Source organism: Odocoileus virginianus, chromosome 9 (genome assembly GCF_023699985.2).
Source record: "Odocoileus virginianus isolate 20LAN1187 ecotype Illinois chromosome 9, Ovbor_1.2, whole genome shotgun sequence".
Classification (NCBI taxonomy): Eukaryota; Metazoa; Chordata; class Mammalia; order Artiodactyla; family Cervidae; genus Odocoileus; species Odocoileus virginianus.
The window spans coordinates 72,976,329-72,990,965 of record NC_069682.1 but is presented as its reverse complement, the minus strand read 5'-3'; the positions used below and the strand labels follow the sequence as shown (position 1 = coordinate 72,990,965).

The window sequence follows — 14,637 nt, the reverse complement described above, 5'->3', positions numbered from 1 at the left end:
CTTTGAGGTCATTTTCAGTCTTGGGCAATACAAATTGCTGTGGTGTGCGCTGAAGGACTTAAGTCTTTGCTCACGAGGGCCAGTAGACCTGAGGGGCCAATTCCTGGGGATATTGCTGGGTTAGGGATGTGGGCGAGTTACCTTTCGATTGCTCATGCCAAAATTGCCTTTGACCAAGGCCACGCCCATTTAAACTCTCAGAACTTGAGCACGCCAGTTTCCTCACACCCTTGCCAACTCCGGGTGTTAGCGAGTGTTTTCTTCTTTGCCAATCTGATAGGTGGTTTTAATTTGCATTTCTCTTACTGTATTTCATTGAATCTAAGATATCATTGATTGTACCATGCACCTGATTTCAGAAATGCTTGAATGTAAAATTTGCCTCTTAGAATCACTGAAATCAAATATGTTGAGTGGAATTGGCTCTTTTATTGCATTTTCTTACTCTGTATTGTTCTATTCTGATTTTGGGGGGGGGGCAGTGGGGGCGGGGAGGAAGGACATGGTGGTTAAGAGCTTAGAGTTCAAATCCCAGCTCTGCCCCTCACAAGTGTGAGTCTTTGCACAGTCTACTTAATCTTTTCTGTGTTCCAGTTTGCTCATCTGTAAGGTGAGTACCTACTTCATAGGGTCGTTGTGAAAGTAAAGTGAAAGTCACTCAGTCATGTCTGACTCTGCAACTCCATGGACTATATAGTCCATGGAATTCTCCAGGCCAGAATACTGGAGTGGGTAGCCTTTTCCTTCTCCAGGGGATCTTCCCAACCCAGGGACTGAACCGGGGTCTCCTGCATTGCAGGCAGATTCTTTACCAGCTGAGTCACCAGCGAAGGTGGTTATGAAGGTTATGAAGGTTAAATGAATTAATATATACAAAACACTATGTTCCTATAACATACTAAATGCTCCATAAACTTCTGCTATGACTATCATGTTTCCTTTGGGATCTCTTTTTCTTAATGAGTTGCAAGGGCCCCTTATAAATTAAGGAAACATCCTTTTGGTTTTCCCCCCGACCCTGGACCCCTGGTTTCTATTCCCTTTTTCCTTGACCACAAAGGTAAAAGATGGTACAAAACTCAGACATTACATAAATAAAATGTACAGGAAGAAACTAATGGAAATGACCCAGATGTCAATCAATATAGGAATAAATGAACTGTACCACTGCTCCCACCCACTCACTCCTATCCTGTTTTGATCGTATAGTTTAGTAACTACATCAAATATTGAGTATCTTAATGCTATACTTCAGACACCCCAGGGGGCCATAACCCATGTGCCACGAGACGCCACCAGCAAACGTGTCACCCACCCTATCCAACACAGACCCTTCCCCAGTGGCTCTCTGTCTCTGGGTGCCCGTGACTCTTGCTGTCAAAAGTTCCTCAGCTTTACTTTCTGGAGTTTGTGTTATACAAGCTATACCATGAGTCTGGGGCTTTTTTCTTAACTGCAGTTTGGAAACAGAAACACAGAACTTTACGGTAACGTTACCCCCAAGCTTGCTACTCAAAGTGTGGTCTGTATTCAGCATCGGCATCCTCTCGGAGACTGTTGGAAATACAGGATCTCAGCGCCCCTCGCCCCCAGAGAAGCAGAATCTGCGTTTAAACAAGCTTGCTAGTGATTAACCTGCACAGAACACTTTGAGAAGTATTACTCTAAAAAATAATATTCTCGGTCTTGTAACATATATTGCATTTTGTTACATTTTGAATATACTTTTTCAAACTATTCACGTCTTTCACATCTCAGAGATCCCAAAACTGCCCGGGTGTTTTTTCCTGCCTTGTTGAGAATAGTGTTTTTGAGTGAAGGCTGTGGAACAGTACAAGTCCATATATCTCTTTCCTGGAACACTGTGCCAGCTTCCTTGGCTGTAGATAACAAATTACCCTTAAGAGCAGCTTACATAATAATGATATTTATTATCACGTCTTCAGTCTCAGTTCAGTTCAGTTCAGTCGCTCAATCGTGTCCGACTCTTTGCAACCCCATGAACCACAGCACACCAGGCTTCCCTGTCCATCACCAACTCCCGAGTTTACCCAAACTCATGTGCATTGAGTCGGTGATGCCATCAAACTATCTCATCCTCTGTCATCCCCTTCTCCTCCTGCCTTCAATCTTTCCCAACATCAGGGTCTTTTCAAATGAGTCAGCTCTTCGCATCAGGTGGCCAAAGGATTGGAGTTTCAGCTTCAGCATCAGTCCTTCCAATGAATATTCAGGACTGATCTCCTTTAGGATGGACTGGTTGGATCTCCTTGCAGTCCAAGGGACTCTCAAGAGTCTTCTCGAACACCACAGTTCAAAAGCATCAATTCGCAGCCTGCCTGTCATAGATAACCATCACAGGGCTGGAGCCAGGGTGCAACTGGATGTGGCAGAAACCTTGGACCACTGGACAAAACCCCGAGAGGAATTGTCAGAAGATCCTCTGATCAATCCTAAGGAAATCTGGTATACTGATGGAAGCAGCTTTGTCCTGGATGGGAAAAGAAGAGCTGGATATGCAGTAGTCTCCAATTTTGAGATCATAGAGGCGGTCAAGGTACCAGAATATGACTCCTGGATTCACTACTCATGAGTCAAGCTGTGGAGGAAAACAGAAGAGGACACTCAATACACCTGTCAACAAGCTACAACATGCAGTTCCAGTTCAACAAGGATATATAAAACTACAGCCAACCATGAAAAATAACACTCACCCTTAGATGGACACTGCTATAAGGACTCTGAGGCCTGAGACTATCAAGAGGGGGAAGCCCAATACCCCTTGCTGTTCCAGTTCAGCAGGAAGAAGCCAGAAAGACCTCGATGCCCCTATTCCCAAAGAATTGGGCCTCCCATCTCTTGAGGGTGGAATGTTAGGTAGTTAGAATAGGGAAAAGGAGTCCAAAATGGTGGTGGCTAAAAGACAAAGAAGGGAAAAGCCCTTGAAAATAGAACAAGGGAAGGTCTGAGGACCTGAGTGAGGACCTCAGGTAGAACAAACAGCATTCCTGGTTAGCCCAATTTACATAGGGCAGGCCCAGGGGGAGGGAAAAAACATAAAAAGAGGAGCCAAAGGGCTGGGGGTCTCTCTCTCTCTTTCCTCCATTCTCTCCCTCTCTCTCTTTTTCTCTTTCTCTCTCTCTTCTCTTCATGTCTTTTGGGTCAGCATGCCCTCACACCTCGAGGATGTATTTTCCTTTATTTTCTAAATAAAACTGATCTGTCTGAGAACTGTAATACGGACTATCAGAGAGCTGTGACGCACTGAAGGCTTTAACGTCTGTTGCTTCAAATTTTTATTGTGACAAGACAGAACCCAGGAAATTACCCACTCCCCTAACACATAGATAAACAAACCAAACTTAACTCAATGGACCTATGTTGAACACTCTACTCCCAAACGGAAAAATACACTTTTTAATCATATATTAAACACATAAATTTTATCACATCGTAAATAATAAAGCCAATCACAAAAAAAAAAAAACAAAAGCATCAATTCTATGGCGCTCAGCTTTCTTTATAGTCCAACTCTCACATCCATACATGGCCACTGGAAAAACCACAGCCTTGACTAGACAGACCTTTGTTGGTAATGTCTCTGCTTTTCAATATGCCATCTAGGTTGGTCATAACTTTTCTTCCAAGGAGCAAGCGTCTTTTAATTTCATGGCTGCAGTCACCATCTGCAGTGATTTTGGAGCCCCCCAAAGTAAAGTCTTTCACTGTTTACATTGTTTCCCCATATATTTGCCATGAAGTGATGGGACCATATGCCATGATCTTAGTTTTCTGAATGTTGAGTTTTAAGCCAACTTTTTCACTCTCCTCTTTCACTTTCATCAAGAGGCACTTTAGTTCTTCTTCACTTTCTGCCATAAGGGTGGTGTCATCTGCATATCTGAGGTTATTGATATTTCTCCCAGCAATCTTGATTCCAGTTTGTGCTTCACCTAGCCTGGCATTTTGCATGATGTACTCTGCATATAAGTTAAATAAGCAGGGTGACAATGTACAACCTTGACGTACTCCTTTCCTGATTGGGAACCAGTGTGTTGTTCCATGTCTGGTTCTAGCTGGTGCTTCTTGACCTGCATACAGATTTCTCAGGAGGCAGGTAAGGTGCTCTGGTATTCTCATCTCTTTAAGAATTTCCCACAATTTGTTGTGATCCACACAGTCAAAGGCATTGGTGTAGTCAATAAAGCAAATGTGAAGAAGAACTAAACAGCCTCTTGATGAAAGTTAAAGAGGAAAATGAAAAAGTTGGCTTAAAACTCAACATTCAGAAAACTAAGATTAATTGGCATCTGGCCCCATCACTTCATGGAAAATAGATGGGGAAACAATGGAAATAGTGAGAGGCTTCATTTGGGGGGTTCCAAAATCACTGCAGATGGTGACTGCAGCCATGAAATTAAAAGACACTTGCTCCTTGGAAGAAAAGTTATGACCAACCTAGATGGCATATTAAAAAGCAGAGATATTATGTTACTAACAAAGGTCCGTCTAGTCAAAGCTATGGTTTTTCCAGTAGTCATGTATGGGTGTGAGAGTTGGACTATAAAGAAAGCTGAGCGCTGAAGAATTGATGCTTTTGAACCGTGGTGTTCAAGAAGACTCTTGAGAGTCCCTTGGACTGCAAGGAGGTCCAACCAGTCCATCCTAAAGGAGATCAGTCCTGAATATTCATTGGAAGGACTGATGCTGAAGCTGAAACTCCAATCCTTTGGCCACCTGATGTGAAGAACTGATTCATTTGAAAAGACCCTGATGCTAGGAAAGAGTGAAGGTGGAAGGAGAAGGGGATGACAGAGGATGAGATGGTTGGATGGCATCACCAACTCAATGGACACGAGTTTGAGTAAAGTCTGGGAGTTGGTGATGGACAGGGAGGCTTGGCATGCTGCAGTCCATGGGATCACAAAGAGTAGGACATGACTGAGGAACTGAGCTGAACTGACTAAACTGATAAAGCAAAAGTAGATGTTTTTCTGGAACTCTCTTGCTTTTTCAATGATCCAGCGATGTTGGCAATTTGATGTTTGGTTCCTCTGCCTTTTCTAAATCCAGCTTAAACATCTGGAAGTTCACACTTCATGTACTGTTGAAGACTGGCTTGGAGAATTTTGAACATTACTTTACTAGCATGTGAGATGAGTGCAATGTGCAGTAGTTTGAACATTCTTTGGCATTGTCTTCTTTGGGATTGGAATGAGAACTGACCTTTTCCAGTCCTGTGGCCACTGCTGAGTTTTCCAAATTTGCTGGCATATTGAGTGTAGCACTTTCACAGCATCATCTTTTAGGGTTTGAAATAGCATAACTGGAATTCCATCACCTCCACTAGCTTTGTTCATAGTGATACTTCCTAAGGCCCACTTGACTTCACATTCCAGGATGTCTGGCTCTAGGTGAGTGATAACACCATCGTGGTTATCTGGGTCATGAAGATCTTTTTTGTATAGTTAGTTCTTCTGTGTATTCTTGCCACCTCTTCTTAATATCTCCTGCTTCTGTTAAGTCCATGCCATTTCTGTCCTTTATTGGGCTCATCATTGCATGAAATGTTCCCTTGGTATCTCTAATTCTCTTGAAGAGATCTCTAGTCTTTCCCATTCTATTGTTTTCCTCTATTTCTTTGCACTGATCACTGAGGAAGGCTTTCTTATCTCTCCTTGCTATTCTCTGGAACTCTGCATTCAGATGGGAATATCTTTCCTTTTCTCCTTTGCTTTACCTTCTCTTCACAGCTATTTGTAAGGCCTCCTCAGACAACCATTTTGCCTTTCTGCATTTCTTTTTCCTGGGGGTGATCTTGATCACTGCCTGAAGACATGAGTGGAGAAATAACTCCAGAAAGAATGAAGAGATGGAGCCAAAGCAAAAACAACACCCAGTTGTGGATGTGACAGGTAATGGAAGTAAAGTCCGATGCTGTAAAGAACAATACTACACAGGAACCTGGAATGTGAGGTCCACGAATCAAGGCAAATTGGAAGTGGTCAAACAGGAGATGGCAAGAGTGAACATCGACATTCTAGGAGTCAGTGAACCAAGATGGACTGGAAAGGCTGGATTTAACTCAGATGGCCATCATATCTACTACTGTGGGCAAGAATCCCTTAGAAGAAATGGAGTACCCATCATAGTCAACAAAAGAGTCCAAAAGGCAGTACTTGGATGCAATCTCAAAAATGACAGAATGATCCCTGTTCAGTTCCAAGGCAAACCATTCAGTATCATAGTAATCCAAGTCAATGCCCCGACCAGTAATGGTGAAGAAGCTGAAGTTGAACAGTTCTATGAAGACCTTCTAGAACTAACACCCAAAAAAGATGTCCTATTCATTATAGGGGTCTAGAATGCAAAAGTAGGAAGTTGAGAGCTACCTGGAATAACAGGTAAATTTGGCCTTGGAGTACAAAACGAAGCAGGTCAAAGGCTAACAGAGTTTTTCCAAGAGAACACAGTGGTCATAGCAAACACCCTCTTCCAACAACACAAGAGAAGACTCTACACATGGACATCACCAGAAGGCCAATACTGAAATCAGACTGATTACATTCTTTGCAGCCAAAGATGGAGAAGCTCTATATAGTCAGCAAAAACAAGACTGGGAGGTGACTGTGGCTCAGATCATGAACTCTTCATTGCCAAATTCAGACTTTAATTGAAGAAAGTAGGAAAAAAGCACTAAACCATTCAGGTATGACCTAATCAAATCACATGTCTTAAGAAGCCTATAGGTAGGCAGCTCCGAGATTTGTTCAACTGCTCAACTACATCATCCAGGTCCTGTCTAGCTCTTGCCATTTTTCTGTGCTGGCATCTTTTTGGTGTGTTGGCGTTTCAGCATCGGGCTTGTGCCTCATGGTATCTTAATGATTGTCACAGCTCCAGCCATCACAAAATCATATTATACGGGGGGAAAAGGGGACCAAAAAAGGCTTTCTCCCCAGCTATTTTCATGAGAGGAAACTTCCAAACATGCCTTCTCCCCAACTCACTGGTCAGAAAGAACTAGGTCACAGGCACACCCCTGGACCAACCACTGGCAAGAGGAAATGGCAGTGCCTGTGACTGGCTTGGATTCACACCTGGAAGCTGAACCTTCGGCCTTCTAAACAAAACCAGGCTTCTGAAGGACAGAAGGACATGACTGGCCTGGTAGTAAAAAATGTACAGCACACCTCCTCTCTGAACCTCTCACCTCCAGTCTTGCTGCGGCTGAACTCAATTTCCTTGAGGCAGCCAGGCTGCACTTTGTTAAAATGCAAACCTGCCCACTTCATTTTGCTTAAAACTTCCCAGGCTTCAGCTCCCTCACCACAGAGAGAACACTGAGCGCCCCAGGGTTAAAAGAACTGGATTCCAAACCCGATTTTACTTCTCTCCTGTTGCCTGACCTGGGGAAGCCATCTTACTCCACCGAGTCTCAGTTTCCACGTCTGACAAATGTGGAGATAACAGGCACTTTGCAAAGGTCACTGAGGAAATAATGACAGTAGCAGTCAATACGTCTATAGCCCTCCCGCTGTGTCAAGCTGTTTTCTAAATTCTTTAGTTGTATTAGCCATTTTCACCTTCCCACGCATCCGATAAAACGGGACTCGCATTGGCATCAGTTGAAGCTACCAGGTCAAGCGTAGGGAGAGGTTGGGGCGCAGGCGCCAGAGCGATGCGGCTCTGGGGACTGGCTGTGACCTCGGGCAGCGGGCAGAGCATCTCCGAGAGTTCTCTAGCACGCGGAGGACTACAACTCCCAACAGGCTCTGCCGCGCCGCTGGACTACAACAACCAGCATGCCCCGGGCTGTCGTGCTTCACCTAGTCCTCCTGCCAGCCGGCCTGTGCAGAAATTTTTTATGGTCAGTTTCGCTTGACAGACATTCCCCGCGGGAACCAAGGGATCTATGCGGGTAAACACATATGCGCATCATGAATAAGAGGCTTTTGTTCTAACCCTAACTCCTCCACCTGTTAGCTCTGCGTCTGTTTCCTCATCTCTAAAATGAGAATATTCGTAGGCGCTGTCGTGTCATTGAGCTGTGAGGATTAAAAGCTGAATATGACAGCTTGGTAGATGTCCCCGCCTCTCTAGGTGGCCAAGCGTTTATCAACGCATTTTATCTCCATAGCAACCCCATGAGATTGGTATCCTTATCACCCTTTTCAGAAGGGGAAATTGATGCCAGGAGAGGTTCAAGTCTCTTGCCTCAAGTCCCACAGCCAAGTGAGCGGCGAACTCGAACCCAGAAAATTTCACTCCAGAGGTGAGTCCACTTTAGGAACCCTAATACTTCCCATCTGCTATATGACATTTTACAGTGACTGAAAGTCCGGGGCAAATATTTTGTGTGCCCTTCAAGGTAAATTTGAATCACTTGATACAGACTATAATGTCAAGATGACTGTATGTCGCCAGTGGTGGGAAGGGCCTTCCCTGGTGGCTTAGACAGTAAAGAATCTGCCCCCAGTGCGGGAGATCTAGGTTCCATCCCTGGGTCAGGAAGATCCCCTGGAGAAAGAAATGGCAACCCATCCCCTGGGTGGGGAAGATCCCCTGGAGAAGGGAATGGCTGTCCACTCCAATATTCTTGCCTGGAGAGTTCCATGGACAGAGGAGCCTGGCGGGCTACCATCAGACACAACTGAACAACTGAGCAGACTCAGGCTGTCATAAGGAGAATGGAACATGGGGGCAAGAATGGAGGCTGCTGGGATCCTCCACGTGGGAGACGGGGAGCCTAGATGAGGATGGGGTAGAGAGATGCTGAGGAGGCACGGCTGTCAGAACGACGTGAATTGGGTGCAGGTGTCCAGCTTCCTTGTTCCTTTGTACTGAAAGTTCTGGTCCTTTCTCTGCCAATGTGTAGCGGTGCCACCTTGAGGCAGACCTTTCATCTCTCCCAGCCTCAGTCTTCACATCCACATAAGGGCTTCTCAGACCACTTATGATAGAGGAGTCAACTTCTTGAATTTAACATTTGCAAATATATGTCTCCTGGGCCTTTGCACATGTCACTCCCACTATCCCCTTCTCATCGTTCAGGTCTCTGTTGAAATGTGACTTCCATAAGAGGTCTGACCACTCCTCCCCTGGTTTATTTCCTATCCTATTATAGTTAGGTTCTTCCCTATTTGTTTACTTGCTTCCTGCCTCCAACTAAAAGGTAAGCCCATGAGAGCAGGAGCTTGCTTCTTCAGGGATGTATATCCCTCCACAGAACCTATGAAAGTGTCTGGCACATAGTAGATACTTACTAAATATTTGATTGAGTTAATGAGTGAATGAATGAGTGAATGTTTTCCCTGCCACCTTTATATATATATATGCCACCGAATCCTTTAACCGCCCTGCTTCAGGCCCCTTCTGGCCTGGCAGCATTGATCTTGGAAGCAAGACATATGGCCTGGGTTCAAATTCTGACTCAATTACTTAAGGGCTGAGTTTACATAAATGTCTTAACCCCTCTCGCCCTCATTTTTAACTTTAACCCAAACCTCACAAAGGAAAATGCCCAGGGCAAGATCAGTGCTTTTAAACAATATTATAAATTTGCATCTACTTACTTGTTTTTATTGAGGTATAGTTTCAGGTGTACAGCATAGTGATTCAAGTTTTTGGGTTCTGGTGAGTTTTTTCTTTTTTTCCAAATTACATTGTATTATAGATTATGACAATAGGCGCTCTTTTATCTTTTAGTCACACCCTTCCAAGTCTGATTACCCTAGCCCTTCTCACCAAGCACCTCAATACCTGCCTCGCACCAGAGCCTGGAGGGCCTTGAAGATTGCTGGGCCCTCACGCACGCAAATGTTTCCTCGCTCTAAAGGGCAGATTAAAAAAAAAAAAAACCTTCCAGGCAACGGGTCGAGCGGCCCGCGGAGCAGGCGTCAGTGAGGCGTCCGCGCCTGCGCGTACGCCTGCGCAGAAGAGCCCGGGGCCGGTGGGGGGGTGAAGAAGGGGCCGGCCTTTGAGCGACAGCGACGCAAGATGGCAGCCACCACGGGCTCGGGTGAGCGGGGGCGCCGGGCCCAGCCGGCCGAGGGGGCATGGGCTTGGGCCGGGAACCGGAGACCCGCACAGGCCCCTGCTGCGGGGCAAGGGCCTCTGCAGGGCCGCTGTCCGCCGGGCCCCGCGGCGGCGACGCGGGCGGCCTGAGCGGGGAGGAGGAGCAGGCGGTGGCCGGAAGCACGGGCGGGGGCCTGAGGGGCCTGTGGGCGGCGCGGTGAGGCAGAGGCTCCCCCGGGCGGCGTGAGGGCCCTACGGAGAGGAAGGGCCCGGCCCCGCGGCGCTGCAGAAGGGCCGGAGCGGGGGAGGGGCGAGCCCAGGGCCACTCCGGAGGAGTCGGGGGCCGGCGGCTCCTTAGACGAGATGGAGGGGTCCCCTAGAGAACGAGGAGGCGCCCCCAAAGAAATGGAAGTCTTTTATTGAATGCTGGGTGTCTGAGCGGGGGGAGGAGCCTTGGGGATGTCCGTTTGGCCCCGACTTCACAGAAGCCCCTGAGGAAGAATGAGGGAAGGAAACGGGATCCTGAGGGGTGACTTGAGAGGATGCCCCGTTGGTTAAGGGCATGATCCGTGTAAGTTTGGGGGATTGGGTTAGCTGAGAAAATTTTTACGCTGATTAGAAAGGGGGCGTCTTGGGATGGCAGCTTTTGCGGTGGGGGAGCTGGGATAAGGGGCATCTCCACAGGATACGTGAGAAGGGGAGAGGGATTTCTCAGATTCCAGAGGGATTTGGTTGGAGCAGCTGAAAGTGCAATGACCCCATTATTGCTGCTGAGTCGCTTCAGTCGTGTCCGACTCGCTGCGACCCCATAGACGGCAGCCCACCAGGCTTCCCCGTCCCTGGGATTCTCCAGGCAAGAACACTGGAGTGGGTTGCCATTTTCTTCTCCAATGCGTGAAAGTGAAGTCGATCATTACCAGGCCCCTATTTGAGGAGATAGATAGATGTTAGGTTTTAGGAGGCGAGCTCTGAGTAGGGCGGTTGGTAGAAGTTTGCGATCCTGGGTGAAGAACAGATGAGTTGGGAGCCCTGGAGGTGTCTGTTAGGGGAAGGGTCTACTAAGGGAAGCCCCATGCAGTGAGTGAGACTGGGAATCTGCTTTCAGAGATGTTCCTCTTAGAGAAAAATCTTCTCTTCTATTTGGGTGAGGGAAGCATACCTTAAGAGAGTCTTTTACGGAGACTCTCTCTCTTCCACTCTTCCAGGTGTTGATAGCATGTGGGGGTTCAGCTCAGAAGTTCCCCAGTGGCTGGATGGGCATGGGGAGAGGAATAAATTAAATGGGAAAGGGAGAAGAAAGTCAAGGTGCAAGAGAGATTCACGGGGCTGCACTCTGGGCCAGGGGGAGTTCTTCCAGACCCTGGTAGGTAAAGGGAAGCGGCATTTATTTTGGATTCCCTGCTCTGTACTCCGCTAAGATGCTCCAGAGGATCGTGTCCTGAAGGACTCTGTTTCAGAGTGAACATTCACAGTTGGGGATCAGGGATGGACTCAGGTGGAGCCTTCTGGAGGAGACAGGGTGATGAGTGTTTGGGGAAGGTCCCCCAGAGGAGCCAGTGAGGCAAGAGAGTCAGATTCTGAAAGTGCAGGATTTGGGAGTGACAGAATGTTTCCCTTTTGGTGAGCAGGGTGTCCCCTGAGTTGTCTGGCAGTGAAATTGACCAAAGAAGTCCTCCCAAATGAGGTGAGCGTGGGCGGCCTCTGATGGAGGAAACAGACAGGACCACCGGCTGGGTACTGAAATCCTCCAGCTGTGTAAGGCCACAGAGCACTGTTAGGAGAGGTTGGTCACCTGAAGCGATCCGGGTAAGGGAGTCTGTCCGTCCTGGATGTTACGCCTCTAGTATCCCAAGGGGCCATCTTTGTCTGATTGTTAAAGTGGACATGGAAGGAGCTGGAAGTCGGGGTCTGACCAAAATCACCTACCACAAGCTGTCTTTTACACTGAAAGCTGTGGGGTCTTCCTGAAGAATAAAGGAAACCACACCTCCCTTTCCTGGATTTGGACTCAATTGGAACAGTGCTGAGTCAATTCATTTACCAAGAGACTGCCACAGACTTTCTCAGAAGAGAGGGTCTGAGTCAGGCCGGACTGCCGTGAGGCTCCTCTCGGCGGAGTAACAGCCTGGCCGGGTGGCTGTGAACTGCGGAGTTCACAGTTCGTACAGCTGTGCCCGTAGCCCCCACTGTTGCGATGGTCTTGCCACTCAGCTCCTTGGCAGTGACTGGAGATCGGCAATCTATAATCCGGTTTAACAGCTACTTAATTCTAACTTCTTGAGATCCTGCCAGTTGAAGAGTGCTTCATAAATGCTGTGGTCATCAGATAAAACATTGTCAGCTGCTGTCTAGTAGCATACAGGAGCACTTGGCATGGTTTAGGTAACAGGGAGCAGGTTTTGAGATGCCCTGGAACTGGACTTCCCAGGACTCCTTTCTCTGTGTGTTCAACAGATACTTGTTAAGAATTTGCTATGCCCCATTATGGAGAGTGAACAGGGTGGGCATAGCCCCTGTCCTCGAAGAGCTTCTATTCTAGTCAAGGAGAAGCCCATTGAAGGAATACATAATTCAGATTTCAGATAGCAGTAAATGCTGTGAAGGAAATCGTGTAATGTGGTGCTGCCTGGAGAGGTTGTCAGGGAAGGATTCTCCAAGAGCAGCCGTTTGAACTGAAGCAGATGAGGGAAGGAACCGGTGATGTGTGTCACAGGCCGGGGCTGGGGGACAGTGAGTGGACAGGCCTTGTGGCAGGAACCCACTTGGCAGGTTGAAAGAACTGAAGACCTCAGTGTGCAAGGGAAGCTTGTTAAAGAGATGGATTAGAGAGAGGTGGCTTTGGATCGTATTCAGTGGGAAAGGAAGCTATTGAGCAAGCACCTGGTCTGAAGTAGGCATTCAGTAAATATTTGGTGAATGAATGAATGAGGGTCTTAAAAGGAGAAGAATGACAAGATCTGACCTCTACTCCCAGGCAGTAAGAGGAGTGTAGAGTGCTAAAGTGGGAAGCAGAAAGATATTGCTATGACCTGGGGCAGACCGCTGGGTTAAACTAAGTGTACAGGCCCCTCTGCTTTCTAACCCTGAGAAGTCTTTCAGGTGTGGTCAGGGGCCCTGAGGCCTTCCTTAGGAGGTTTAGAACAGCTTCTTGATTAATCTGTGTCCCTGGGTCCCAGGAAACAGCTGTGAAGCCTTTTGAGTTCCTGTAAGGGCTGAACTTGGTTTTTTGTGGTCACTGCTTTCAACACTTGTTGACAACACCTTTCTGCCTCTTTTGCTTCTGCAGTGTGTGATTTCTGCATAGATCTTAGAGGGTGGAACTGTGAAAAACCCATCAGAATCCTCAGGATGCTCGTTGTTATAACAGGTTACTTCCTCCTGCCTTGACCAAATTGCAAGGCCTCAAAGACTAGCCCTTGGCGGCCAGGTCTTTCCTCTGACCCGGCATCCCACAGGCTACACTGACAGCCAAAAATGTAGTGCTAGAAGAGTAAACCCGTTAGATTTTAAATCGGCATGTGTTGGAGCGGCCTCATACACACAGCCCTCTTAGGAACATGTCACCACACGGGCGGTGGAGGTTACGGGCTTCCTTTCCGTTCAAGAGCGTTCCCCAGAAAGCTGGAGCTGCAGGTGAGAGCCTGCGCTCTCTTAGCTGGTCTCCTTCCCGTGGGTCTCACTGGGTGAGCGTCTGGTGCCGGCTGTAGGTAAGTGCCTTTTGTGTGACAGGGTCTCTGCCTTCAAGAGAATGTCTGGTGCTCAGCTGAAGAAATACCGGTCTGCCCCAGTGATGGAAGGAAACGCTGTGTTGGGCCAGAACAACCTGTGGTTCCTCTTAGGGATCGCCAGGGTGTGATGGCCATGGTTTTCCCCTTCACAGGAGCTTTCAAACCACCCTCTTCCCCCCGCTGTATTCTCTCTCTCTCCCCCTCTCAAGTCTCTAGTTGTGAAAGTCCCCAGGCAAGTACAGAGCGGCACATTGGGTGACGGAGAGATGTTAACTGTTACTTGTACGTTGCGTGTAGTATTTTAGGGGTTTCCTCATACTTTGACGTACCTGTCACATCATCTCATTCAGCTCTCCACAGCCCGGCGCGCTCGCCAGGGGAGCTAGTGGCCCCGTGGTATTCCCGAGGGAGCTGGTGGCTGGCTGAGGCCTGGTGACCCTCAGGGTTAGAGCCAGGGGTTTTGACTCCAGTTTCTTTCCCAGCTTACTCCAGCACCTTCGGAAGGAGATGGAAAGGTATGGGTTTGGCCGTGAGCGCTTCTTGGTCTTGGCGTGTTTAATCTTGGTGAGAATAGGCTTTAAGAAGAAGTTAGTGCCGCCTGTAGCAGGAACTCTTCCTAGCATCCCTGACCACTTCTTATCCCATTCCAGGTTGTGTGCTGTCTGATGAGAGTGAAGGCCACTGCTTGCTCTTGCTTGTACTTTACACTCAGTAACTCCCACGCGTTGGGCTTGAGGCCCCGTGGTGTCATGACCATAGTCTGTCAGTCCTTGTCTTCAGTTACATGCAGGCCTTCAGACTCCTTTTTAAATGGCACTTCTAGGGCTAGCTGTGTGCTAGACACTATATTAAATACATCATCTTGTTTCCAACAGTAAGCCCTTGAAGCAGG

At 47.5% G+C, this 14,637-nt stretch overlaps 1 protein-coding gene and 1 long non-coding RNA gene across 6 annotated transcripts in view; one reads left to right on the top strand and one right to left on the bottom strand.

Moving 5' to 3' along the window:
- Positions 1 to 1,684: 1,684 nt before the first annotated feature.
- On the bottom strand, positions 1,685 to 7,755 carry LOC139036798 (uncharacterized). The gene is made up of 2 exons (XR_011489661.1): positions 7,410 to 7,755; positions 1,685 to 2,599 (listed from the first exon to the last, which is right to left on the bottom strand). It is a non-coding gene; the product is annotated as an uncharacterized lncRNA (long non-coding RNA).
- The window catches only part of UBE2V1 (ubiquitin conjugating enzyme E2 V1), a 29,489-nt gene continuing 22,512 nt past the window's right edge, over positions 7,661 to 14,637 (top strand). Inside the window, exons 1-2 of one of the 5 annotated variants that reach the window (XM_020906239.2) lie at positions 7,661 to 7,870; positions 8,179 to 8,275. In XM_020906239.2, the coding sequence (XP_020761898.2) occupies positions 7,682 to 7,870; positions 8,179 to 8,275 (286 nt within the window). In that variant the 5' untranslated portion in view covers positions 7,661 to 7,681. Of the gene's footprint in view, positions 7,871 to 7,900; positions 7,922 to 8,178; positions 8,276 to 9,928; positions 10,022 to 10,260; positions 10,589 to 14,637 lie in introns of those variants that run through there. The other 4 variants (XM_020906238.2, XM_020906240.2, XM_070472749.1 and 1 more) reach the window with 4 other exon arrangements.